This window comes from Apium graveolens, chromosome 9, assembly GCF_009905375.1.
Source record: "Apium graveolens cultivar Ventura chromosome 9, ASM990537v1, whole genome shotgun sequence".
In the NCBI taxonomy this organism is placed as follows: Eukaryota; Viridiplantae; Streptophyta; class Magnoliopsida; order Apiales; family Apiaceae; genus Apium; species Apium graveolens.
In genome coordinates this window covers 286,660,821-286,684,940 of record NC_133655.1, presented here as the reverse complement: position 1 = coordinate 286,684,940, position 24,120 = coordinate 286,660,821, and the positions used below count along the sequence as shown (strand labels likewise).

The window sequence follows — 24,120 nt, the reverse complement described above, 5'->3', positions numbered from 1 at the left end:
ACTGGCCTCTATATATGTTTGAGGCTCATGTAACGATTGTATAACAGAATAAACATGATAATCAGTAAGTCGAACAGGAGGTTGTCTTACCCGTGTAGAACGGTGAATAGGCTCAGCATCCAGGTGATGGCGGAATAAGAGGATCAGCATCAGAATCCTCAGACTGAACTTATGTTGGAGGAACAGTAGCAGTTGAGGATGGTTGTATGAGCTGGTTTGGAGAATATGTTGGAATTATTTCAGAAGATGTCGACGAGTCTACATATTCATCACTAGGACATAGATCAACAAAAAGATCTGTAAAGTGAGAAATGCTAGTAGAGGAATCGACTTTGAAATCTGACATAGACGAGAACATTTTGTGTTCCTAGAATGTCACATTTCGAGTGACTCGTAGTCGTTGAGAGATAGGATCCCAACAACGGAATCTTTTTTGACCACTACCATAACCAATAAAACAACAGAGACGAGCACGGGGTTCTAGTTTTGTTCTTTCATGTGGAGGGAGAAAAACAAAACATGCAGAACGAAAAACCTTAAGAGTATCATATAAAGGTGGTTCTTCGTATAATTTTTCATAAAGAGACACGTTATCTATTATCGGAGAAGGAATTATGTTTATTGTATGAACAACAGTCAATGCAGCTTCCCCCCAAAAGAATTCCGGACAGGAAGAAGAAATGAGAAGGGCTCGAATTGTATCAAGAATGTGTCTATATTTGTGTTTGGCACGACCATTTTGTTGTGATGTGTATGGTCAAGAACTTTGTGCAAGAGTACCATATGATGTCAAAAATTTTGTAAGTTCTGATTCTTTATATTCTTTGGCATTGTCGGCACGAAATTTTTTAATTTTCTTGTTGAATTGAGTTTCAATCATAGAGGCAAAATTCTTATATGTTTCTCCTAATTCAGACCGATTTTTCAAAATATATATCCAAGTATATCGGTAGAAATCATCAACAAATATCACATAATATCTAGACCCCCGTAGTTGGAGTTGGAGAGGGACCCCATATATCAGAATGTATAAGATCAAAAGTGGTTGATGATGAATGGAAGTACATGTTGTTTTGCTAGTTTACACGACACACAATCGATAGTGTCGGAATTGACACTACCTAGATGACCACTAGAAACTAGAGTACGTAAACGAGAAGATGAAGGATGTCCTAACCGAGAATGTCAGATGCTAGTTGTAGATGAAACAGATCCAACTAGATTATTGGAAGAAGATATTGATGTAGGAAGATGAAGGGAAGTGAGCTCAAAGAACCTTCCGCATCTACGTCATGTCCCAAGAGTTTGTCATGTTTGAGGATCATATACACAACAACCAGAAGGGGTAAAGACAATGTTAAATCCGAGATCACACAATTGGCCAATGGAAACAAGATTAAGTGAAAAACACCAAACTTAAGCAACACAGACATAGACACCGAACTGACATCTTGACCACATAACAATATAAAAGATCTTAAATAATAATCTAATCATTCAGCACAAAAGATCTTTTCATAGAAACCAAACTGACATCCTGACCAAATTGAAACCAATCAGAGAAACATCACAACTCAGATAGATACAAGCTCCTTGACTCGCCTGGCTCGTCGAATCGACTCACTGAGTTGGTCCGAGTTGGGCGAGCTTGAGAGAGACCACCATGATGAGCTTCTTCTTTACGTGGACAGCTTATAATCGCCATGAATCGCCATTATTGAGCATGGAGGCCATGCAATCGTCGCGGGAGATGAGTCGAATCGAGTTAAACGTCGATTTGATGAATTGAGGCTTAAGATTCTGAATACAATATATATATGGATTAAAACGTAACTGGATTAAACAAAGATCAACATCTGGGTTTGAGGAACTCAATTGATTTGAGTATGAATCGAGATGGATTGAAGAGGAAAACACGATTATGGATTCAACTTCCATAGAAAAATAACAATTTGCTCTGAATTTGATAGAAGAATTTTGAAGAGTTTGATCGGAGAATTTGATTGATCACAAAAAACATAAGTTCCTCGTATTATAATTCAAATATAATATTATATTAATAAAAAGACACAATTATAGGGTGGTGGCCCTAAATGTCAATTTGAGGCGAAAAAATGTTCTAAAATATCACTTTTGAAAATTATGGCTCGAAATGTCACTTTAAGACGGTACATCATGTAGTGTTCAGGCAAAAAGCCCAAAACCCCGCATTGGCACTTTACTTTTTTTTTTATAATTTGCAAAATGTTATATAACGTAGAGTTTTGGTTCCAAGCGCTACATCATGTAGCGTTTTGGTCCCAAAACTCTACTTTATCTAGCGTTTTACACTTTTAATTTTTTTAAAAAATATATATATACTTTTAACCTCAAATAAAAAAATTGTTAATTCTTAAAATACTAAAAAAATATTTAAATTATTTCTAAAACCCGAAAAGGGGATTGGTGAATCCTAAAATGTTAAAAAAATTTAAATTAAGTTACACTTTTAAATTTAAAATTTATATTTTTGGTTGTTAGGGTTTAGAACGCTAAATCGGTGTAATCTTTATCAATTTCTTTTTTAATATTTCTAAAACCTAAAGGGGATTGATGAAACATAAATGTTAAAAATTGTTAAATTGTGGTATAATCTTAAATTTTAAAAAAATAAAATAAAAACGAGATATCGAAAACGTAACATTAAGTGATGTTTCCGGGCCCTTAAACAATACAACAAGAGAAGCTAAAAATAAGAAAGAAAAAAAATAAAATAACACAAAACGTTACATGAAATCACGTTGTCATATTAAAAAGTAAAAAAAAAAAAATAAACAACACGCTACATCGTGTAGCGTTTTGGGTGGTTTGTCAAACGCTACACGATGTAACGTGGTGAATTGACAATTTGGGTCATAATTTTCAAAAGTGATATTTTAAACCATTTTACACCCCAAAGTGACATTTTGGTTCATTTCTCCAATTATAGGGCATATTATTGGAGTTTATAAACAAATTTGTTTTGAATCATTAGAACATTATATTTATAATAAAGATGCACAAAAAGTTCGAATCTGAAAAACCCGTCCGATCTGATGCGAAAAAAAATCTGGTAAAAATCTCATCTGAAAAAGGCCCGACCCAGTCCGATCCGGCCCACGGGCATTAACGGTCCACATATTTTTCGTATAAATCGGGTACGGCCCAATCCGGTAAAAACCTGGATTTAAGTCCAATACGAACAAAAGCCCGGTCCGATCAGGATAAAAACCCGCCTCGGGCCGATCCGATCCGTTAAACGCCCGAATTTTATGTTCATTTTTTAATAAATACTAGTTTATAGCCCGTGCTACACACACGGGGATCTCAAAAATTATTTAATAAAATAAATAAATAAATTTATAATTCAAATTGAATAATATGATTATGAAAGATTAAATTATCTATATAATAAGTGTATTGCATCTACATATTATGATAAATTTATTTAAGAATTACTTTCGTTACATATGTTATTTTTATGTTATATATTTTTATGAGATTTTTTCTATAAATAGATCTATTAAAATTTAAACATTACTTCAAATTTGTATTAAAAACTTACCATAACTAACACAATTCATATTTAAAATTGTATTGCAAAGTTTCTATAATTAAAATGAGTCATAATAAGTACATGGATCATGGATCTTTTATAAACTTAATATGGATACCAAACCTAAAAATGGATAGTCCACTGGGTCAAATTAAAGTTAAAAATCATATCCGAACCAAAATATGGATACCAAACCTTAGGAAAGGGTTATCCAGCAATTTATAATATATAGATATGAATAGAACATTGAAAAAATTATATCTTATCCAAATTTATTTTATAATTGAGTATAATTTCGAATAAAAGTCCAAAATTTATAATAAACTCTTTAGAAATTTGATATTACAAGTCCATACTATTATATTAAAAACGCAACATTAAAAGTTTGGTTATTGGTCTTTGATCACTCAATCTAAAGCCGTCAGATCAAATTGATGAGAAACGTTAGATATAATTTTAAAAATTATTATTCAAGTGATATAAGATCGAATTATACAAGCAACATATTATTAAAATTATATTTATAATATATAATGATAAAAATAATTGTGCATCGCACGAGTTATATACTAGTGAACACCTTTTTGTTAATATTAAGATCGAATTGTCGAGATATAAATTTAAAATTTTATACTATTCTAAGATAATATGAATAATTTATTTTAAATTCTAATCAAGAGTATATACCTATAAATAAAAGTTTAAACTTGCAAATACATTTCAAAAAAAATACGAAGATCATATATTATTACAAAAAAAATATATATGAAAATTTTTGGCGGCCCGACCCAATCCGTAGGCTTAAACGGGTCTAGTTATTTTGAACAAAATCAGGCTTAACCCGATTTAAAGAAAATCTCGCCCGACTCGATTCCAAAAAATTCGAATTTTGCAAAATCTGACACGAATTCGACTAAATCCAATTTTTAAGCATCTCTAATTTATAAGGTATCTGGTAGGATATTATTAAACTCGCTCCCGCTGTACCCTGGACTTACTCCGATCAGTGTCCTTATAAGTTATAATTGATAAAAGAAGACCTCATCACCCTCAAAATAATACACAGGAAGAACATTGTATAATTATTAGGTGATAAGTAAAACAAAATACAAATAAAATTTCCCCCGACACAAATAAAATTATATTACATCCGAATTGAAAATGACACCAAGGCATAGAAAGCCCCCCAAAATCTGAATATGTGGTCATAATCAACCGCCAAAAGATTGATTCGATTTCTACTAAACCAGCATTCAATTTTATTTTATCTTTTCAAAAATTAAGAAAAAAATCTTCTGTCATCTTCTTCTTCATCAAAAAAATCTTACAACGAACACACTGACACACATTGATCTCATCACAGTAACTCTCTCTCTCTCTCTCTCTCTCTCTCTCTCTCTCTCTCTCTCTCTCGCTCTCTCTCTCTCTCTCTCTCGCTCTCTCGCTCTCTCTCTCTCCCACTCTCTCTCTCTCCCTCTCTCTCTCGCCCCCTCTCCCTCTCTCTCTCTCTCTTAATGAATGCACCTACTATTTCACTCCAGTTCAACTCAAACCGCTCAACCTTCATATCCACTCAACCAATCCTCACCTCCACACTACTCAACAGCAAGTCCAGAAGCTTCAGTTTCGGATGCTACGTATCGAAAAGCATCGATACATGGACAGGTTTAAGCAATGATCATTCATCATACAATGAAAGTTGCAGTAAAACTAAAAATAACTGGTTCAGTAGTGGAAACAGAGAAGAGGAAGAGCAGTGGAGAAAAAGGAAAGTAGAGTGTGAAGTTGAAGTTATATCGTGGCGAGAACGAAGAATTCGAGCTGAGACAAGTGTTAATGCTGATATTCATGCTGTCTGGCGTGCTCTTACTGATTATGAACGTCTTGCTGATTTTATTCCCAATCTTGTTTCCAGGTTAATAACATAATTTCATTTTAATCGAGCGTTGAACAGTATAAGATCATGTTATGACCTTCCTCTGCCACCGTAAGGTTTTAGATGTGCTGGTTATTTAATAGAAGGATTATGTTTGTGTTTGTTATGACCTTCCTCTGTCACTGTAAGGTTTTAGATGTGCTGGTTATTTAATAGAAGGATTATGTTTGTGTTTGTTATGACCTTACTCTGCCACTTTAAGGTTTTAGATGTGCTGGAACTTAATAAAACGTTTATGTTTGTGTTTGTTTCTGTTGTTAATTTCGTGACGTTTTAATGCTTACTAAAATTAGACAAAATTGAACTTGTAAGAGTAAATTTCAGTGAAGAAGTCAGTTCGAATCATATTTGGATTAACTGAGTGGTGTTTGTGTTCTATGTGGATTTTATAGGCATAATTGTGTAGATAATTGAATTCTTGTCAATACTTAAGTAGGATTCGAATAAAGTATCTAATAATGTTTTTTTTCTCGCTAATTAATAACACACGCACACGCCAGTGATCAAACTTCTGACCTCCCGCAAGGGGTATGTGTTGGACAAAATTACAAAGTATGGCCTCAAATACTACTGCCTTGGCAATAGATTTATACTCATGGATTGTTGAAGCATTCTATTAATTTGATTGATTGGAAATCTTAAATCTGGTACAGAGTTGAATTTTCTGCTTTAGATGTGAATGTACAAGGCATATATGATATATGTAGTAGATATTACAACTGGCAAGTGACTGAAGAAAATAATATTTGGCTTTCAGTGGACTGATACCTTGCCCACATCCTGGACGGATATGGTTGGAGCAACGAGGTCTGCAACGGGCTCTGTATTGGCATATAGAAGCTCGTGTTGTGCTTGATCTGCAAGAGTTTCCAAACTCAGTAAGTTTTTCAAGGTGATACTAGTGAATACATAATCTGCAACAATATATGCATATTAGATAATTGAAGCAGCACCTTCATCAATTGCTGTGTCTCTGACTTTTAAACTTTACTGCATCGGTGCTACTGATTCTTGCATAAAAATATTGTCACCTCGAGGTTTCCTGCAGGATCTGAACTTAAGATAAACCATTGGACTATGTTAAATTGACTTAGCAGAACCAGCATATCATCCTTGAAATTATTCAGGATGGCAGTATTAATCTTTAGATTCTGGATATAGTACCCTGATCCCTGTTCCACATTGAAAAATATGATGTTTAACATGTACATAAGGCTTAAGTTCACTACAAAGTGCAGAAGCAGTTAAATTCGTTGCATTTAGGCACCTGCGACGCCACTGGACAAGGTGTCGTCTAGTCTAGGCAACACCACAAATGCTATCCTTTAGAAGGCTACAAGTCTGTAATTGTTTTTCTATCATAGTTTGATGTGTTTTAGGGACTTTATCTATCTAGGACCCTGAAGTGAACCTGACATATATCGGTTTTATTTAATCTGGTATTTCTCTGAAAATTAACCACTTCATAACTTAAGTTGTTACCTACACACATCTTGTTTCAACTCAGTTTATAACTGTAGAACCTATGATAATTTAGGCGACTGAGCGTGAACTGCAATTTTCAATGGTTGATGGAGATTTTAAGAAATTTGAAGGCAAATGGCGCGTGAAATCTGTCAGAAGGTACAATCCGTTCTTTCTTCTTTTCCTCGCTAATTACTGTCCATTCTATTTATTTATTTTTGATAAATAATCACCGTCTTTTCTTTACTTCCACTGAAACGTCCAGGCTGAAAATGTCATTCTTCACATAATTGTACTACTTATAAATCACCTCACCTTCAAAGCCTGAGATAATCATATGAAGCACACCCAAATGAAAGACCAATGAAGACCATAGATATCTAGGAATGCAAAGAAACCCTTTGCGTTTACTTGGCAAGTTCTGGTAAAAAATACTCTTGTGGAATAGTCAATTATGTCATTCATTGAGTGAAACATCTTCACCTGAAACTTTAGTTTCCGTTTTCTGAATTCTAGTGACTACTGTTTTTGTAGGTCTTCAACGACAACATTGTCGTATGAGGTTAATGTGATACCAAAGTACAATTTCCCAGCCATATTAGTGGAGAGAATAATCAGTTCAGACCTTCCTGTCAATCTTCAAGCCTTGGCTTGGAGAGCTGAGAACTTTGAGAACCAGCAGGAACCAATTACAGAAAGCATCGTTAAAATATTAGCTCCCCTTAAACATTTAATTTTGGACACTAATGGTGCTACAGCTGCGGAGAAAAAAGAATCTCCTGAAGAAAAAGAGATTTATCCTACATCAAACTTTGGCCCTTTGCCCCCCTCATCTATTGAGCTGAACAGTAACTGGGGAGTATTTGGGAAATTTTGCAAACAAGAAAGGCCTGTAGTGGATGAAGTCCATCTTCGCAGATTTGACGAACTATTGGTAACTGATCATCTCTAGGCTTTTCTACCCTGTTTGCTTCTGTACATTTTCATTCTTTGTTCTGCATAAATTAATGGTTTTGTGCTGAAGGAAAATGGAGGCGTTCATCGGTGTGTTGTTGCTAGCATAACTGTGAAAGCTCCTGTTCGTGATGTCTGGAATGTTTTGACTGCTTATGAGAGCCTTCCCGAGTAAGTATGTAATCTTATATGATGAACTATCCCAAGTACTAGAAGCATAACTTGTTCAAATACATTCACTGAAATGTCAGAGCTTTCTTTGTTCATGCTAGTACCATTATTGTTGTAGTAATATCTAACCTTGTTCAGTTTTATGGCTATTCTTCATAAGAATGAGCTATGTAATCATATGAAAATGTCCTTATTAATACTTTTCTGGAATGCCAATAATTTTATTGCACTTGTTCTTGCAGGATAGTCCCAAATTTAGCTATAAGTAAAATTTTATCACGAGAAAACAACAAAGTACGCATACTTCAGGTATATATTCTAACCTAGATTAACAGAAGACTTGTGGGTTGTAAATTTCTCACTTACAAGGTATTTTGTTTGTTTAATTGTCCAGGAAGGATGCAAAGGTCTGTTGTATATGGTGCTCCATGCACGAGTAATCTTAGATTTATGTGAAAAACTCGAACATGAGATCAGCTTTGAGCAGGTTGAAGGGGACTTCGACTCGTTTAAAGGAAAATGGTTACTAGAGCAACTTGGTAATCAGCACACACTGCTGAAGTACAGTGTGGAGTCAAAAATGCACAAAAATGCCTTCCTCTCTGAAGCTATAATGGAAGAGGTTAGCCAAGGCTTGGTTATATACCAGCTCCATCTTTACATTTTTGGCCTTTCTAATTAGAGTTATTCCAAAATTAGGTTATATACGAAGATCTTCCATCAAATTTATGTGCAATTCGAGATTATACAGAGAACAGAGTAGCAGACAACTCTTTTGAATCATGTGACCACCTGGTTCACACGGAGGAGAATGCCTCGTCACCTGACAATGGAAGGAGTGATGATAACTCTATATCAGACGAAAAATCTTCTGATAATGACAGGCAACATTCTTCAAGACAGAGGCCAAGGGTACCAGGCTTACAGAGGGACGTCGAAGTTCTTAAATCTGAGTTGCTAGCGTTCATATCAGAACATGGGCAGGATGGTTTTATGCCTATGAGAAAGCAACTTCGGAAGTATGGGAGGGTTGACATTGAGAAGGCTATCACCCGAATGGGTGGATTCAGAAGAATCGCCTCTTTGATGGATCTTTCCCTGTCTTACAAGCAACGCAAACCAAAAGGTTACTGGGACAACCTAGAGAACTTGGAAGAAGAGGTATAAGTTCTTTTATGTATTCATTTACGAAGATAACCTTGAATGAACACTATCGTTGAAGGAAGTCATTCTGCTATATCGATTTTGTCTGCTGATATTAGGTCACTGCTTTAATTTTACAGATTAATCGGTTCCAGAAGAGCTGGGGAATGGATCTATCCTTCATGCCCAGTAGAAAATCTTTTGAGCGTGCAGGTATAGACTACTGTGGAGGAAGAGTTTCTTTCGCCTTCTATACAATAACTATTGTCTGCTTATACAGTTTGTGTGCATCAATTTTGTGTTATAGGTCGTTATGACATTGCTCGTGCCTTGGAGAAATGGGGAGGCCTTCATGAAGTTTCGCGTCTTCTATCACTGAAGGTACGACACCCTAACAGACAGGCACGCCTTGGTAAAGATAAGAAATCTGATAATATAGCATATAGTATTGTAAATGGTGACCAGAAGGCATCATCTAAACTCCATGTATCTCAAGATACAGAGAAATGGCTCATGAAAGTAAAGGATCTGGATATAAATTGGGTGGAATAAATGTACATAGTTATTATTTTTAGTGAATTTTACTAATTTATAGTGTCCAAAAGCTGGTCATCTGATGATTTTATGTGTGAGGTGATGTAATGTTTATTGGACTGAGACTTCAGATGGTCAATTTGATCTCGAGTGAATGGAGTTGAAGAAATGGTAGTCGATCTCAACCTTTTTTCGATTCTAAAATCACACTAAGCTGCGAAAATTCTTGAACCAGAACTTACCTAGAGTGTTAACTCACAATCGAAGAAAGATTATGAATCTGTAAATATTATTACTTCGTTGTTCGATACAGTTTATCCTGCTACAAATTAGGCAGATAACCCTGGACACTTATTCACACACAACTACTAAACTAGCTTATGAATCTACCAGATATTTGCATATTTTGATACGGAACTACTACAGAACTAGCTTATGAACCTACCAGATATTTGCATATTTAGCAACATTTTCTACCAACTAAAAGGGCATTGACCTCCAAAGTATATGCAGTAACCTTGCCTTAACAAATCGATCTGCTATTCTGGAGATACTGTCTTGATTTAATATCGGCCTGCATTAGATGGTAAATAGAGTAACAAAATGTCAAATTAAAGTATATGAAAATAAGCAAACACATAAGAGAAGTGAATAATCTGCAAAACAAATATGACCATGCCGTAGAAAATTACATTATCTATTCAATAAAACAGCCCTCAGTTTTCAGATTTTGTAGATTACAAGGATAACATTTGTTTAGGTTTTACCACAGAATATAGATTACCTATGTGAGTATTAATGACATGACATTAAATGAGAAATGAACAGTTTGTTTCGCTTTTATATATTATTCGGTTGGTACTGCAGCATTAAGAGCATCGGATCACGAGCCTATTAAATCCATCTCATGATTGCACAAATGCACAAATTGATAAGAGCATGCAAGCTCATGAAGATGCAGTAGAACTTGAAACATGTCTCGTGCAACTATTGAAGGAGAATAACAATAATCACATTAAAATTGTTTTTTACGGGAAAAAAGAAAAGAAATAATCAAATGGTCCTCGACTATTATGTTGCTTTCTAAAGCGTTGGGGAGAGGTACATTTTTAAGGAAGTAATAGAGTGATTGTACAAGATACATACTTGTTTATAGGTCTTAAATTTAGTACTCCATACCTGTCGGATGGTCTCAGGAACACGGTATTTGCAGCTGACTTTAACTATTTCAATGGCAACAGCAAGTGATATACGATGACCAATTGAGACATATATAGGTTTAGAGGATCCCCTGGTTGACAACAATGCCTGCATGATATCGAATCTTATAATATCATTATATCAGAGAACAATATAACAGTACATACTCAAGAATTATCCAGTAATCGCTCCTGGAAATGCAATGATTCTAAAGATATACTATGTAATATCGAATTTGCCAGTTTTCAGTATTAAAATATTTGTAGACTGTGGTGCACTTATTGTGGTTATATACTAATGAATGTACAGTATGAATTTTTAGCATTGTAAATTAAGTAGCAATGTCACTATACTATTTAAATAAAAATCATATATATTGACTTGAGATAGGTTCTTACTGCTCCCAGTGTTTGCCCGGAGTCTCCGATTAAAGGAATTATATCTTGACTTGAGTTTCCATCCATCTCAAAACGCTCTCTCACCGTAGATTTAGAAAGACCATCCACATGATGCAACTGAAAAAAATCACCCAAATAAATATACTGTTTTTTTGTCAGGCAATTAAATTTATTGTTAGACTAAGTTACTAACTAAAATCAAAAAGATTCTTTGTACACCTATACATAGCTTAGGCACGAGGTAAGGGGCAGAGACATGTCCTCATACAGTACAAAATGAACATATACTATTCTAAAACTTAGATAGTTTCAAAATGCAAAATTTGGCACAATCCAAAAAGTTTAGTACTTAAAATAATCTGCTTACAAATTAATAAGTCACGATTATTTTGGCAAGTATGAGTCGATTGAAATTCGGCCCATTTTATTTATAATTTAAACCCTAAACTTAACGAAAGGATAAATTCTAATAAGAAAAAACTAGTCAAATTCTTATCTACTTGCCTATACTATCAACTAGCAGTATGGAATAAAGGAAACACCTCTTTTATTACTCTACTATGGTACTACCATACTCTAGAAAATTCCTAATAATCGAACACAACTGAACTTCATGATAGATCACAATTTAACACAATATCGTAATTCCTTGTTCGCATCACTTACCGACTTTCCTATCCCAATGGTTGGAATATTGGCCAAGACACCAAGATGACAAGCCAACCCGAATCCTACATCATCAATATTAAGCTTTTAGACCACTTTTAAGTTAGCATGCATATGCAACATATATAATTTGTGTGCATGCGCTGCGGGCATATGTGGCGACAAGTAATATAAGTTAAACACTATGTCAGCCAGAAGGGACACAAATTCCAACCATCTGATAAACAATATATGTTTCAAAAAAAGGTGGAGATTTAGGCAGAAACTCTGTGCAGAAGATATTAACAGGAAAAGGTGAAAATTGCCATTTCTATTTTAGTCTTTTAGATCAGAAGAACATGATAAATGGAAGCCACTCATCCCATATAAGAATTCAACTTAAGCCACTGAAACTTTAGTCCAGAACATATGTTTGGATGTTCAAATAAAAACAATGATCAAACCATCTTAATGGAAATTAAAGCACAAGCTCCAGGATGTTTTTTTTTCAGCCAAAAGAATGGGGGAATATACAACAAAGAAAAATTAACGTATCAAACACAAAAACAGATACTTCAATATATTGGGCCGACTCAGTGGATATTGAGACAACTTTATAAAGATGGAAAGACTTGCCTTGGGGATGGAGTATTCCATTGCCATCAACCATTAATAACTGCAGAATTTCACGATAAATTTCGTGTTAAGTTCATTAAAAATTGCTTGGGGAATATAGCAGTGTGAGTTACGAAACAACAAAAACTTTCAAATGTAGGTTAATTGCCTATAGCAGAAGGTTTAAAAATAGCAGTTCACACTTTTTCATAATTATATATAATTTAAATATAAGATTTCAGCATTCTCAATTTGAAGCATTGTACCTATGTAAGCTAATCAACTTGAAAATACAACACAAGAGATCATTAGGCAAAGCCTCGTAAAGACAACTACTACCTGGGGATATAAAGGATGTGAACAAGCTTTCATCTTATCCAAAAGCTCTAACAGGACAGGAGCCTAAGTCAAAGATACACAGTAAAAATGTTCATAAAACAATCCAAAGAACAATTACAATTTATAAACACTTATCAAATAAAGCTTTTACCAGACATCACAATTCTTTATACATGTACATTAAGATCCAACATAGGAATTTACATGTGATGTGGTATATATTGGGTAATAAGAAATTGCACGACATATTATGAAAAAAAAGGGAACATTTCTCTTCATTCAGGTTTGCATAAGAAAAGTCTTATCTCTGTGCAGAAAAAAACGTAACTTCTGACTAAACATTTAAGAAATTTACATCCCTCATTTAATTCCCATAAAGCATTGACATTTACCAGTAACCCGAGTTCAGAAACTAACTCTTATTAAATCTAAACCATCAAAACAATATTCGTAGGATTAACCAGTAACAATAAACAAGTCATAAAACACACACGTCTCTAAAAGCAAGAACACTAATGTGGATCAGAATATCAGATCCTCTATCTTTGATCCAACAAAACAAATTTCAGTTTACAGTAAGCATTCTCTAATTTCCATCCCACATTTAGTTCCCAGTAAAACCCGAGTTCAAAAACTAAGCCTAATTAATGCAAACCATCAAAACAATATCCAAAAGATTAACCAGTAACAACAAACAAGTCGATAAAACACACACCTCCCTAAAAGCAAGAAATCCAGGAACATAAGGAACACTGAGCCTAACAACACAAGAATCTTGATAAACAATTTCGAGACTTTTAAGCTCCAGCACCACAAGAGTAGCACAAGCAACAGAAGGGTCTCCTCTCGAGAAGCTCAAATCAACACCACCTATATATTTCAACACTTCACAACTCTCTGCTCCTTCATCACCTCCTTTAATTCTTGTAGGCACTTTCCATGTAAAATCATCTTCAGTTACCAACTTTTTCTTCAACTTACTTTGAACCCTGAAATCAATACACCCAATATAACTAAAGGGATAATTATGAAGTTGACCACTACATAGTTAGCAAAATTTCAAATTTACCATTCACAACTTCGGGATCTCAAATTGGCCAATATTAAGTCGGCCAAGTCTCAAATTGGCCACTTTTAAGTCGCTGATAAGCTAGCAACATCTCAAATTTACCATTCACGGCTTAGAGACCTCACATTGAGTCGGTGAAATCTCAAATTGGCCACTTTTAAGTCTGTGATAAGCTAACATCTCAAATTTACCATTCACAACTTCGGGATCTCAAATTGGCCAATATTAAGTCGGTCAAATTAAATTGGCCACTTTTGAGTCGCTGATAAGCTAACGTCTCAAATTTACCATTCACGGCTTAGGGATCTAAAATTAGGTCGGTGAAATCTCAAATTGGCCACTGTGATAAGCTAACATCTCAAATTTACCGTTCACAACTTCGCGATCTCAAATTAGCCACTACCAACTCGGTGAAGTCTCAAAATGGCCGCTTTTAAGTCAATGATAAGCTAACAACATCTCAAATTTACCACCCGCCAATTTAAGACCCCGAATTAATCCTGGTAAAGTTTACATTTTGCTAGTTATATACCCGCTAATTTGATACTTAACCCTGTATCTAACAAATACCCATTCGGATATATCTAATTCTGGTTAACAATAACTGGGGCTTGAGCTTGTGTACGTGAGTATTTAAATTTCTGTATACGTGATCATGTCAAAAAAAGAAAAGACCCCACAAACAAAATTACCATAAAACATGATTTAAAAAATAAATAAATGAAATTTAATATGAAATTTGAGGAAATAAATGAGGATTAAGAACATACTGAATCCAATTATTGAGTAATTGAGGAGTGGTGGAATTCATGGAACAATCGCCTTGGAACATATTTTAATGTGTGTGTGTGTATTTGTACATGAACATAGATGTATTTAAAATGAAATAAAATTGAAGAAATTGATTTCAAAATGAACCGGGTCAAGAATGAAGAAACATAACCGCTAAAGTTTAGTTTAAGAACACACCCGCCAGATCTTGTTTATTGTTATTTTTAGATATATTTAATAATCCCTTGTCGCCTTACAAATGAGCATTTGTTCGTACGAGCACACAAAAGATATCATTTTCTTAATCATTTTGTTCAACTGTATATTCTTTTTTACTTGTCACATTTTCTTTTTTATATCAGTCAGATTGACTAATTTTTGAGCAAAAATTTAAAATTACTCTTATATTATTTAAAAAAGTTAAAATCATATTTTAAATTAGATTAAATATACTTTTCAATGATATTTTTTTGTTTAAATATTAAAATATTAATAAAATTCGGTCAAATTTGGGTAAATTTTACCGTATAAAAATCAAATATGACAATTAAAAAGGGACGGATGAAGTACATAATTTTTATGAATTATTATTAAAACTATTTAAAAATTTATAATTTTTTATAACTATTCTGGGAAAAAAAATTGCTCCCAAACAATATTTTTCTAAAAGAAATTTACTTATTATTTTTAGCCACTAATAAGTAATAATGGAGTAGTGTTATATTATATCCTCTGAACCTCCCAGCTCTATTTTATTATTCCATTATTATTTGTTTTAGAAAAACTTTTAAGTATTATTTTCTTTAGCCATAGACACTTAAAAAAGAAATGGTATATTAAGACCAAAATCCTCATTTTCATAGAGCTTAAAATTATGTTTGCTACACTTATTTCAGTTACTTGACGGTGATCTTAGATCCGAATTCGAGACCTCCCACACAAACGGGCACAAACAGTCATTTGGAGGTGGGCTTATTAACAAAATTGACAAAATTTTCTCAATTATAAGTAACTTACATTATCTTCTTAATACATGAAAATGAAACAAACGAGTCTGATAGGAATTGCTCTGTGAAATTACAAAAGCTATTCTGAAAATAACATTTACTCCCTCCGTCCCTAAAAACGTTTCCTCTTTGTATTGGACACGTTTGTCAATGTACAATTTTGATTATTAATATCTTTAATTTCGTATTACTATTAAATATAGAAATTTCATTGTATTAAAATATTCATAAATACAAATCCAACAAAATCACTCATGACTTTGCTTTAATTTATAGATTAGACATAAATTAGTAGTCAATCGCTTATTATAAACGGTACGAAAAGTCAAAATAGGAAAGAAATTTTGGGACGGAGGAAGTACTAGTCTAAAAATCTAAATAGATCCAGTGTATATCAGTAAATGTATTCATTGCATATATATGAACATTTAGTTTTTCTGTCCAACAATACAGGTATGACTCTAAATCTCTAAGATACTATCACATAAATAAGTACAATCATCCTGAGGAAAAAGACTCGAAAGTCAAACTAATGTTAATTTCGAACAAGATCTTCTGGTAAGTTTTGACATTGTTGTTTAACCCATTTGTCATAATCTTGAAGCAGCTGTTGCAGAAGAAGCGGAACAAGCCTGTCAACTAGAGCCTGCATCATTCTGCATGAAATCAAAGCTCGTTTAGATCGATAAACATTAGGAGCAAGAACTTGAGAATGTAAAAGAGCTTGTGTACAACCAACTACACACATATCAATTTATTAATACTTGCATGTAATTATTCCATTTTGTTGTGCGCTAAAGTTTCATGTAAAATGTGTAAAATTTTGATAGTCATGCCACGAAGATTTACAGGAATGGATATGAAAAACCCCCACCATGATAGTGTACTTGATTAAAAATTTAAATTTTAGCGACAAGAACAAAGAAAAGGCTAGATTTTATCTTGCCAACATTTATCTCGATGGATGAAACCGTGGCGATTGGGCAAGTTACTAGAGAAAATGTAGTAGTGTACTTACAAATTCCCAGGAGTCTCAACAGCAGATACAGGAAGTAAACTAAATGGTTTAGTGTAAATCTGCAAAAAAGATTTAAATTTGTAAAGAAAACAGTGCCAGCTCGAGAAGTTCATAAGATTAAGACTAAAATCTAAATTTCAAAGGCCCCCCCCCCCAATATTATTTGAAAGAAACATCAACATTCAGATAAGAATTTGTCCAGATTAAGAACTGAAAATAGTCTAAATTCTTCTCTGATTATATACTAGAAGTCTATAACTTTCAAATGTTTTTCATGCCATATCCGTACATGTACGATTTTCAACCCTCAACCATTTGTAACATAAGTTGGACATCATTCTCATATATTTTTTTATGAATAAAAGACCAGATGACTATTGATATAAAATGAGAACCTCTAGACTGAGATTCAGTCTCACATCAACATTCAGATAAGAATCAGAATCTCTAGTATCCCAAGTTATGGTGTTTGTCATTGATGCTGCAAAGGAATATAGAAGAAAGAATCAATGGAAATATTTATGAAATGCATCCGTAGTATAAACAAACTTTGAATGTCTTGCGTTATGCTCTGGTTCTAAACTAAAGTAAGTTAATCAAAGACAAGTACAGAAACTGCATGTTCCCGTGCTTAATTTTCAATAACTAGACTTGACTTTGGTAAAATAAACCTGAACAAGTGCAGGTGGAAAAAGTCTTTCTAAGGCGATTTAATATCACATTTATGATTTAGCATCCTAGATGGCTGCTCTATGTAACATTAATGATAACAAGTTACCTGAGAAATGTTCATTTTGCCGTTCCACAATTTCTGAACCCTCAAACTGCAAAGCATGTTTAGAGAATTGTTAGGAAATGAACTACTATTATCAAGACAGCAAGTGATGGCACAATTTCAGGGACCCATTTGCAACACTATAAACTTAACTCATGGATAATTTTTGTATTTGGAACATGAGAATTAAATCAAGTGAAGGCACAACATTATCTGCTTATATGAGATGCGCGACAGGTGCCTGTTTAAATTGTTATGACCTCACCATAAGCTCAGATGGACGTTAAAAATTGAGTAGATCGGATGTAATTGACTGATCTTCTATTTATGGAAGTTTCTATAAGTATTAAGAGTTCCTTGATCGTTAATAAAACCTGAGTACCAGCTTGTTTTGACCTGAGAAGGCAGGTACTAGCAGAAAATGGAAGTGAATGTTGCAAACAGGATTCTAGAGAGAAAGTAACAATGAGAAAGAATTTTATCATTATACCTACTTCTGTGCACCATAATAAAAACTACAGAGGAAGTGGTCGATGTTATCTCACCACGACCTACTCATGGATATACAATAAAGGGTTGTTTTATAGGTGAACCTTTCCAGCTTATTAGTCAATTTCATCAGCATATAGGAAAAGCCATCATCATTATAAATATTAATACTATAAAGATCCTAAAGCTTTACAAATAGATCTTCAATAGTTACCAGCGCCAAAATATATCTATCAAGTAAATAAAGAAGCGAACACACATGAGTATAAATTGATAGCTGTATGAAGTTGCACAGTATAAATTGCAATAAGATTGTTGGCACGGATAAAACTTACACCTTGTAACATCACCCATACGAGTTAAGATAATAAGAGAGCATCATTTGATTTAAGTTAAAGTTTTTTACAGGGAACTAAGTTGCATATATATGCCCCTGAAATTTAAGTGAATCAAGCTCAAACATTTCCCTGCTATATACAGCTTGAAGCAGATACAATAAGAAATAGTAACTCACCTTGCAAGACAGCATTTCTACCAGACAATTTTTGGTTGTTGGGGTAACTTGTAGATCTAACTCAGGTGCCACTTCAAAGTTCAGAAGCTGCAAACGTGGTAGAATACACCTGCAGGCAAAGCTACTCATTAAGCACTAAGCAATCAGTTTAGTTCCTACATCAAAACGTGAAATGTAAGTGAAACAGAATTTAAGCCAGTAATGCGATACAAAGAGGAAGTGATGTGAAGTCAACCTATACGTGTTAGAATCAATGGAATAATAACTTTGCAAGGCACTTGTATTTAACATTGATTCAATGCCAGATGGATGGCTTAGAAATTCCCTAATATGAAATGCATCCTTGGTATTACTTATATCATCATAGTTTGGAAGCTTTATTCTTTCTCTTTTCCGTGAAGATAAGTTAGCTCTCTTCACAGCATCCGATGACAACCGTGCTTTATATAATTGGACAACACCTCTACTCCTGAAAAGAAAATCTGGCAATGTAAGCAACACGAAATACCACATTCATCCAAAGAAACTACGAAAAATGCATCAGAAGTCTTTAAACAAATATATCGATTTCCAAATAGTACTCAAGTGAATTTTCACATGTACAATAGTTTCAAGCTTGCTCTTGGCCTGTGGGAGGATCATTTTATGGTTTACATGAATTCTTGAAATCTTGAAAATTACATCTAGTTTCTACTACAATTCTTTAAGACATGATCATTTTCGCTGTGTTCCAAAAACTTTTTTTGGGGAGAAAAGAAAAGAAATGTAAAGAATACATTTCTTCGGCTTGTTCCCGAACAATTTTTATGAAAGAAAGGAAAAGAATGCTGCAGATTTGGAAAGAAGTTTTCTTTATTTTTGTCTCCAAAATCTTCTTCCCATTTTTGGAAAGATTAGGAGAGAAAGAAAAATTAGTTATTTTCTATTCTTTTCTTTTCCACCCTAGATTCGGGAAAGCGATGAGATAGCTCTGGTCGTCACAGTTTCTGAGTTCTATTCTTGCACACATACTCATTACAAGGCATATAACCCTAATAATCATTCAAAAACAACAAAATCATATAAATAATCAAGAAAATCAAGAAAACCAAATTAATTAGATACCTGCAAGTAGAGCAGTTGGAAAATCCCAAAACTGAAGAAATGCAAATCCCAGCACTACTTACCCTCATCAGTCCTCACAACTTAGCTACTTCTGCAAAAGAACACAAGTGCATCTATCTCTCATATCCTAAGTACACTGTACACACACTGACACACACACACACAGATTTTAAGTACCATAGTACCAACTTGTCTACTTCTATATATAGAAAGAATGGCTAAAGATTTTGTTATCACAGAAATAAGGGAAAGCCCTTAACTCTCCAGCTCCTTGTGAACATAACCAACACAACAGAAGTGCTGGGTGGGCTCCAGCTTCCATCAGATATTTAGCACAGCCATTATCTTGTTTCATATTATTGGTCTCTCTCATTTTTCTTTTTCTTTTCATAAAAGATTTACTTTCACTTTAAATCCAGGAAACAGATTTAAAATTTAATATTAATATGTGAAGATATATTCTTCTCTTTTAGCAAAGATTTTTGTGTTTTTTATACAAATACCTGCATAAAATTTTTAAATATCATGCTCCGCAAAACAAAACTTTTTCTAATAATTATGTATTGGAGAGAAATTCGAATCTTGATATTATGAAATAAGATGCAGGATAGTGAGAAAGAATTTAAATAATAATTACACATCTTAAAATGTGCTTAGAACTAAAGAGAAATTCTCAAATAATGACTTAGAAGGGACATATTTAATAACTTTTTTGTAAATGAGATGAAACCCGCGTGTATTCATATACAGTTCAAATTATTATAAAAAAATGTCATATTATGAAAATGTCACACCACGTTATTTGGGATAAGTTTTGAAAACGAATTTGAATACGTAGCACTGCTCAAAACTAAAATATTCTTGAATCTTGAATAGTAAATGAAATTTGTAATGTTTGTAAAGTTTGTAGTTTTTTATTTGCCCTCAAAACATAAACTTTTTTCTATTATTTACAGTCAATTAAGGTATTAACTTTTATAGGAAAAAAAAAACTAAACAAAAACAAGAGCCGACACCCTTTTACTTTTCGATGGTTTGATTTATGAGCAAGTAGTCCACATTCTCTCCTGCCATTCTCAACTCTCTCTCTCTCCCTCCCTCTCTCCCTCCCTCCCTCTCTCTCTCTCTCTCTCTCTCTCCTTCTCTCTCTCTCTCTTTCTCCCCCTCTCCCTCTCTCTCCCTCTCTCTCTCTCTCCCCCTCTCCCTCTCTCTCTCTCCTTCCCTCTCTCTCTTATATATGGATCCATTAACAACAGAAGGAGCTGGAAATGCTGATGATGTAGAAAAAGCAAATGAAAACAGCACCAGAACACCTGCTCAATCTCTCCCAAATTTTGTGGGGAAGCATAGGATGACTGCTGCTATTTCTCTCCTTAATCAGCAGATTCAGTTTCTTCAGGTTCATCTTCATTCTTGTTCTAATACTATAATAGTATTAGTTTTTTGTCGAATAATTTTAATTTTTTTTCGAGTAATTCTAAGAATAAATGAAGTTGTGAAAGTTTTTTTACTGTAGTAATTCTTGAGTTGATTCTTATGGTGAAATGTTATTGGATGCAGGAAGAAATTGATCAACTTGACACATTTGGTGGATCATCTATTGTTTGCAAAGAGTATGTTTTCTATAATGCTTTTCGATAATTCAAGCTACATGTATGCTTATATGTCTTATAAATGAGTATTTGTTTTAACAAATCTCGGGATGAGCGAGAAACGAACCATGACCTGGGGAAAAACCTTTGTCACTAGCTATTACTTGACTTAACAATGTGCTTATTATGTTAATTGAAAATTTGAAAGATATGCATTTAAATATTCAAAGCTGCAGAAGAAATTGTTTCTTGCAGAATTAAGATGAACTGACGAATGATTGGTTCCGCGGTGTTGACTTAGTAATGCAGTTGTTATATTGAATAGATTCTGTCATCTGTTACTTAGCATAATTGTCCTTAAACTTATACTACGCCTTCTCTTCTTTTGTCGAAATATGAATTAATGATCTTTGGTTCCTCCTACTTGTTGTATACAGATTAATTGCAAGCGTTGAGTCCAACTCTGATGCCTTGCTTCCTGTGTAAGACAATTTAAATTATGTTAATTGATTATCTCGCCCTTTATCTGCTAGATATATATTTATGAATTGAGATATTTTACATTTGCATCGGGGTATATACCCCTAAAAATATTTGGCCTGCAGCCTTGTCGGACCTCAAAGGTGTATAGAATAATTTTGGCATTACGAGTAACATGGAACAGTCAAGAAAACTAGAGTAAGTGAGAATCTTTAATGCTGGTTGTGCTTCGGAAAGTAGAGTGTTTTAACTATAGCAGCAGCAACTGAACTACTGTGTTGATGAACTTCCTTACTTGATTTCTCCCCATTAGGTATGTCAACCCTTATAAAATCTGGTTCAAATACAGACCATATGAAAGAAAACTGTGCGAAATACTAACGTTAAACACCATATATAACTAAGGTTCAACATGATCGATGTGTTGAACCTTAGCATCTAGCTGTTGAACCTTAGTGGTTTTATACCTAAGTTCTGAAAAGGTGAACCCTAGATAGACTGTTGTCATTAAATACAAAACTTTAACCAAGTAGCTTAGATATTTTTTATAGCCAGACTTGAAATGGTGAATCCTAGATGCTCAATGCCGAACCATATTGGTTAGTGTTCTACACAGAACTATGACGAACCTTATTAACTATGTCAAAGGAAAGGCGGGTGTGTGAGTGTGTTTAACTAGCAAAAAAAACTATGCCGAACCTTAGTTACAAGTGGTGAACCTTTTGGTCCCTATTACCCTACGTAATCATTTGTAATCAAAGACAAATAATTTGTCAATCAAGTGTTAGAAAATATTGAAGCTTGCAATATCCCCCATAGGAAGAAAGTAGTGTGCAGCAGTAAGTCAGGAATTTGGCAAGTATATCCTTTAAACATAAGCAAGAAGCTCCGAATTCAGTTAATTCCATCCTTTAAAAATATAGTCCTAAAATAGATGTGTTTGCCTGTTTGGTTAAGTTGGAAGAGAGAAAGAGGAGATAACAAGCTGAAGAAGTGTTTGAATTGGGATGAACAGACAACGGCTGAATCAGAAGTAGAACGGAAGTCCATGGTTTGCACACACAGAAGAAATGAAGTGTGTTTAGTCTATAAAAAGCGAGAGTGGGTTGAAAATGTACGAATGAATCCCATTAGCTCTTACTTCATTGTGGATCGTAGAGATCAGGGAGCAAAACTAACAAATTTTTTGCTGTCAGAGATTTAATTTTTTTGTTGAAGCATTCATATATAAAAAAAAATCGAATTTAGAGTCTTCTTGGACGTGTCATGTATCACTGATTTACCGTCTATTATCTGATGCAGGACAAAAGGTCCAACAGAGGTTGCTTGGGAGAGGTGGTTCCAGAGAGCCCGGAGCTCTAAAAACCTCAAAAAGTGGATATGAAAATCGACTCTTATCACATTCTCGTATATAAATATATCGAAAATGACTAGAAATTCTGTAAGCAAGCATTCATATGCCTTAAATGTAGTTCCGGTCTGATTTTATGTGTTCCAGATCTTGATGTAGCAATGCTGTATAGCTTAAATTCTTAAGGATTGTTGTCTGTCTTAATTCACGTTTTCTCAAGAAATCTGTGTTGGATGTGAGGAAAAATCACATATTAATCTGTATCCTCGTCTGTTTCCCTGTTATTGTCGTCTTATAATTTCCAAAACTAAATTAGAGAATTTACCAAAAATATTAACTTTTCTAAGTTTTTTTGCGATTTTACAATTTTCTGATTTTTTTATTTTGCAAAAATACGAAATCAACCAAAAACAACCACATATACAATTAGTTAAATAAAGTTTTTTTGAGGCTACATGTAGTTGCAAAAATTCGTCAAAGGTTGCATGCAGTTGATTACAGGTGTCAAAAATTCGTATTTTTGCAAATTTTTTTGAAAAATAGTATTTTGCAAATTAAAAAGTATTTTTGCAAACTTTTTAAAATATGACAGTATTTTTGCAAAAATATTTTTAGACTTGGTTATTTTTCAAAAAATCCCAATAAATTATTTATTGCTGCTACTTCAGTTACTCCCTCAGTTCCATTTATTTTGACCATAATTCCATTTTCATATCAGAAAAGTACATTTAGTTTTTTTATTTTTTATAAAAGCAAATTAAATGTTAATATGTTAAAAATTGAGGTTAAGTTTGTTAACTTTCACTAGATTGCTAAATACGTGACTTGACTTTCCAACGGTGACAAATAAAATGGGACGGGTTCAATTAGTTCTACAAATCTACATTGCTATTTTTGTTCCTACTCTTTAATTTGAGGGCACAGACAAACATCTCAAAAGTTCGATATTTCTCTTCCTCTACTTTTTCAGTTTTCGA

General features: G+C 33.7%; 4 protein-coding genes across 10 annotated transcripts; 2 read left to right on the top strand and 2 right to left on the bottom strand.

Annotated features, from left to right (window-relative positions):
• Window positions 1–4,851: 4,851 nt before the first annotated feature.
• Window positions 4,852–9,821, top strand: LOC141683721 (uncharacterized). 3 transcript variants are annotated; one of them, XM_074488472.1, is made up of 10 exons: window positions 4,852–5,489; window positions 6,268–6,388; window positions 7,048–7,133; window positions 7,509–7,908; window positions 7,999–8,099; window positions 8,342–8,408; window positions 8,494–8,721; window positions 8,799–9,260; window positions 9,383–9,455; window positions 9,550–9,821. In XM_074488472.1, the coding sequence occupies exons 1-10, from the start codon at window positions 5,089–5,091 to the stop codon at window positions 9,792–9,794; spliced, it is 2,184 nt and encodes a 727-aa protein (XP_074344573.1). In that variant the 5' UTR covers window positions 4,852–5,088; the 3' UTR covers window positions 9,795–9,821. The 3 variants fall into 3 exon arrangements, with proteins under 3 accessions (XP_074344573.1, XP_074344574.1, XP_074344575.1); XM_074488473.1 differs by lacking the exon at window positions 4,852–5,489 and having other exon boundaries at window positions 6,268–6,402; XM_074488474.1 differs by lacking the exons at window positions 4,852–5,489; window positions 6,268–6,388 and adding an exon at window positions 7,240–7,398.
• A 218-nt stretch (window positions 9,822–10,039) lies between these two features.
• LOC141683722 (uncharacterized) lies at window positions 10,040–15,005 on the bottom strand. 3 transcript variants are annotated; one of them, XM_074488475.1, is made up of 8 exons: window positions 14,813–15,005; window positions 13,689–13,962; window positions 12,971–13,036; window positions 12,656–12,695; window positions 12,041–12,105; window positions 11,375–11,491; window positions 10,956–11,084; window positions 10,040–10,350 (listed from the first exon to the last, which is right to left on the bottom strand). In XM_074488475.1, the coding sequence occupies exons 1-8, from the start codon at window positions 14,872–14,874 to the stop codon at window positions 10,300–10,302; spliced, it is 804 nt and encodes a 267-aa protein (XP_074344576.1). In that variant the 5' UTR covers window positions 14,875–15,005; the 3' UTR covers window positions 10,040–10,299. The 3 variants fall into 3 exon arrangements, with proteins under 3 accessions (XP_074344576.1, XP_074344577.1, XP_074344578.1); XM_074488476.1 differs by having other exon boundaries at window positions 12,974–13,036; window positions 14,813–15,003; XM_074488477.1 differs by lacking the exon at window positions 12,971–13,036.
• A 1,207-nt stretch (window positions 15,006–16,212) lies between these two features.
• Window positions 16,213–20,049, bottom strand: LOC141683952 (uncharacterized). Of its 2 annotated transcripts, none has more exons than XM_074488768.1 (7): window positions 19,721–20,049; window positions 18,852–19,085; window positions 18,617–18,725; window positions 17,617–17,662; window positions 17,258–17,319; window positions 16,839–16,897; window positions 16,213–16,476 (listed from the first exon to the last, which is right to left on the bottom strand). In XM_074488768.1, exons 1-7 carry the CDS (start codon window positions 19,786–19,788, stop codon window positions 16,356–16,358), a joined length of 699 nt encoding a protein of 232 aa, XP_074344869.1. In that variant the 5' UTR covers window positions 19,789–20,049; the 3' UTR covers window positions 16,213–16,355. The 2 variants fall into 2 exon arrangements, with proteins under 2 accessions (XP_074344869.1, XP_074344868.1); XM_074488767.1 differs by having other exon boundaries at window positions 17,234–17,319; window positions 19,721–20,043.
• A 697-nt stretch (window positions 20,050–20,746) lies between these two features.
• Window positions 20,747–23,406, top strand: LOC141683953 (guanine nucleotide-binding protein subunit gamma 2-like). 2 transcript variants are annotated; one of them, XM_074488769.1, is made up of 5 exons: window positions 20,747–21,119; window positions 21,281–21,333; window positions 21,750–21,794; window positions 22,750–22,906; window positions 23,095–23,406. In XM_074488769.1, exons 1-5 carry the CDS (start codon window positions 20,958–20,960, stop codon window positions 23,152–23,154), a joined length of 477 nt encoding a protein of 158 aa, XP_074344870.1. In that variant the 5' UTR covers window positions 20,747–20,957; the 3' UTR covers window positions 23,155–23,406. The 2 variants fall into 2 exon arrangements, with proteins under 2 accessions (XP_074344870.1, XP_074344871.1); XM_074488770.1 differs by lacking the exon at window positions 22,750–22,906 and having other exon boundaries at window positions 20,762–21,119.
• The last annotated feature ends 714 nt before the right edge of the window (window positions 23,407–24,120 follow it).

Excerpts from the sequence above, each read along its gene's own strand:
- LOC141683952 (XM_074488767.1), bottom strand. The coding sequence starts at position 19,788 with ATGAGGGTAAGTAGTGCTGGGATTTGCATTTCTTCAGTTTTGGGATTT. Across the intron at positions 17,320-17,616 it reads GCAAAATGAACATTTCTCAG|CATCAATGACAAACACCATA; the intron begins GTAACTTGTTAT and ends ATTCCTTTGCAG. Across the intron at positions 16,477-16,838 it reads GTTGAGACTCCTGGGAATTT|AATGATGCAGGCTCTAGTTG; the intron begins GTAAGTACACTA and ends GATTTCATGCAG.
- LOC141683953 (XM_074488769.1), top strand. The coding sequence starts at position 20,958 with ATGGATCCATTAACAACAGAAGGAGCTGGAAATGCTGATGATGTAGAA. Across the intron at positions 21,120-21,280 it reads AGCAGATTCAGTTTCTTCAG|GAAGAAATTGATCAACTTGA; the intron begins GTTCATCTTCAT and ends TATTGGATGCAG. Across the intron at positions 21,334-21,749 it reads TCATCTATTGTTTGCAAAGA|ATTAATTGCAAGCGTTGAGT; the intron begins GTATGTTTTCTA and ends TGTTGTATACAG.
- LOC141683722 (XM_074488475.1), bottom strand. The coding sequence starts at position 14,874 with ATGTTCCAAGGCGATTGTTCCATGAATTCCACCACTCCTCAATTACTC. Across the intron at positions 13,037-13,688 it reads GATTTCTTGCTTTTAGGGAG|GCTCCTGTCCTGTTAGAGCT; the intron begins GTGTGTGTTTTA and ends TCTTTGACTTAG. Across the intron at positions 12,106-12,655 it reads TGGAATACTCCATCCCCAAG|GATTCGGGTTGGCTTGTCAT; the intron begins GCAAGTCTTTCC and ends TTGATGATGTAG.
- LOC141683721 (XM_074488472.1), top strand. The coding sequence starts at position 5,089 with ATGAATGCACCTACTATTTCACTCCAGTTCAACTCAAACCGCTCAACC. Across the intron at positions 7,909-7,998 it reads GCAGATTTGACGAACTATTG|GAAAATGGAGGCGTTCATCG; the intron begins GTAACTGATCAT and ends TTTGTGCTGAAG. Across the intron at positions 8,722-8,798 it reads CTGAAGCTATAATGGAAGAG|GTTATATACGAAGATCTTCC; the intron begins GTTAGCCAAGGC and ends TTCCAAAATTAG.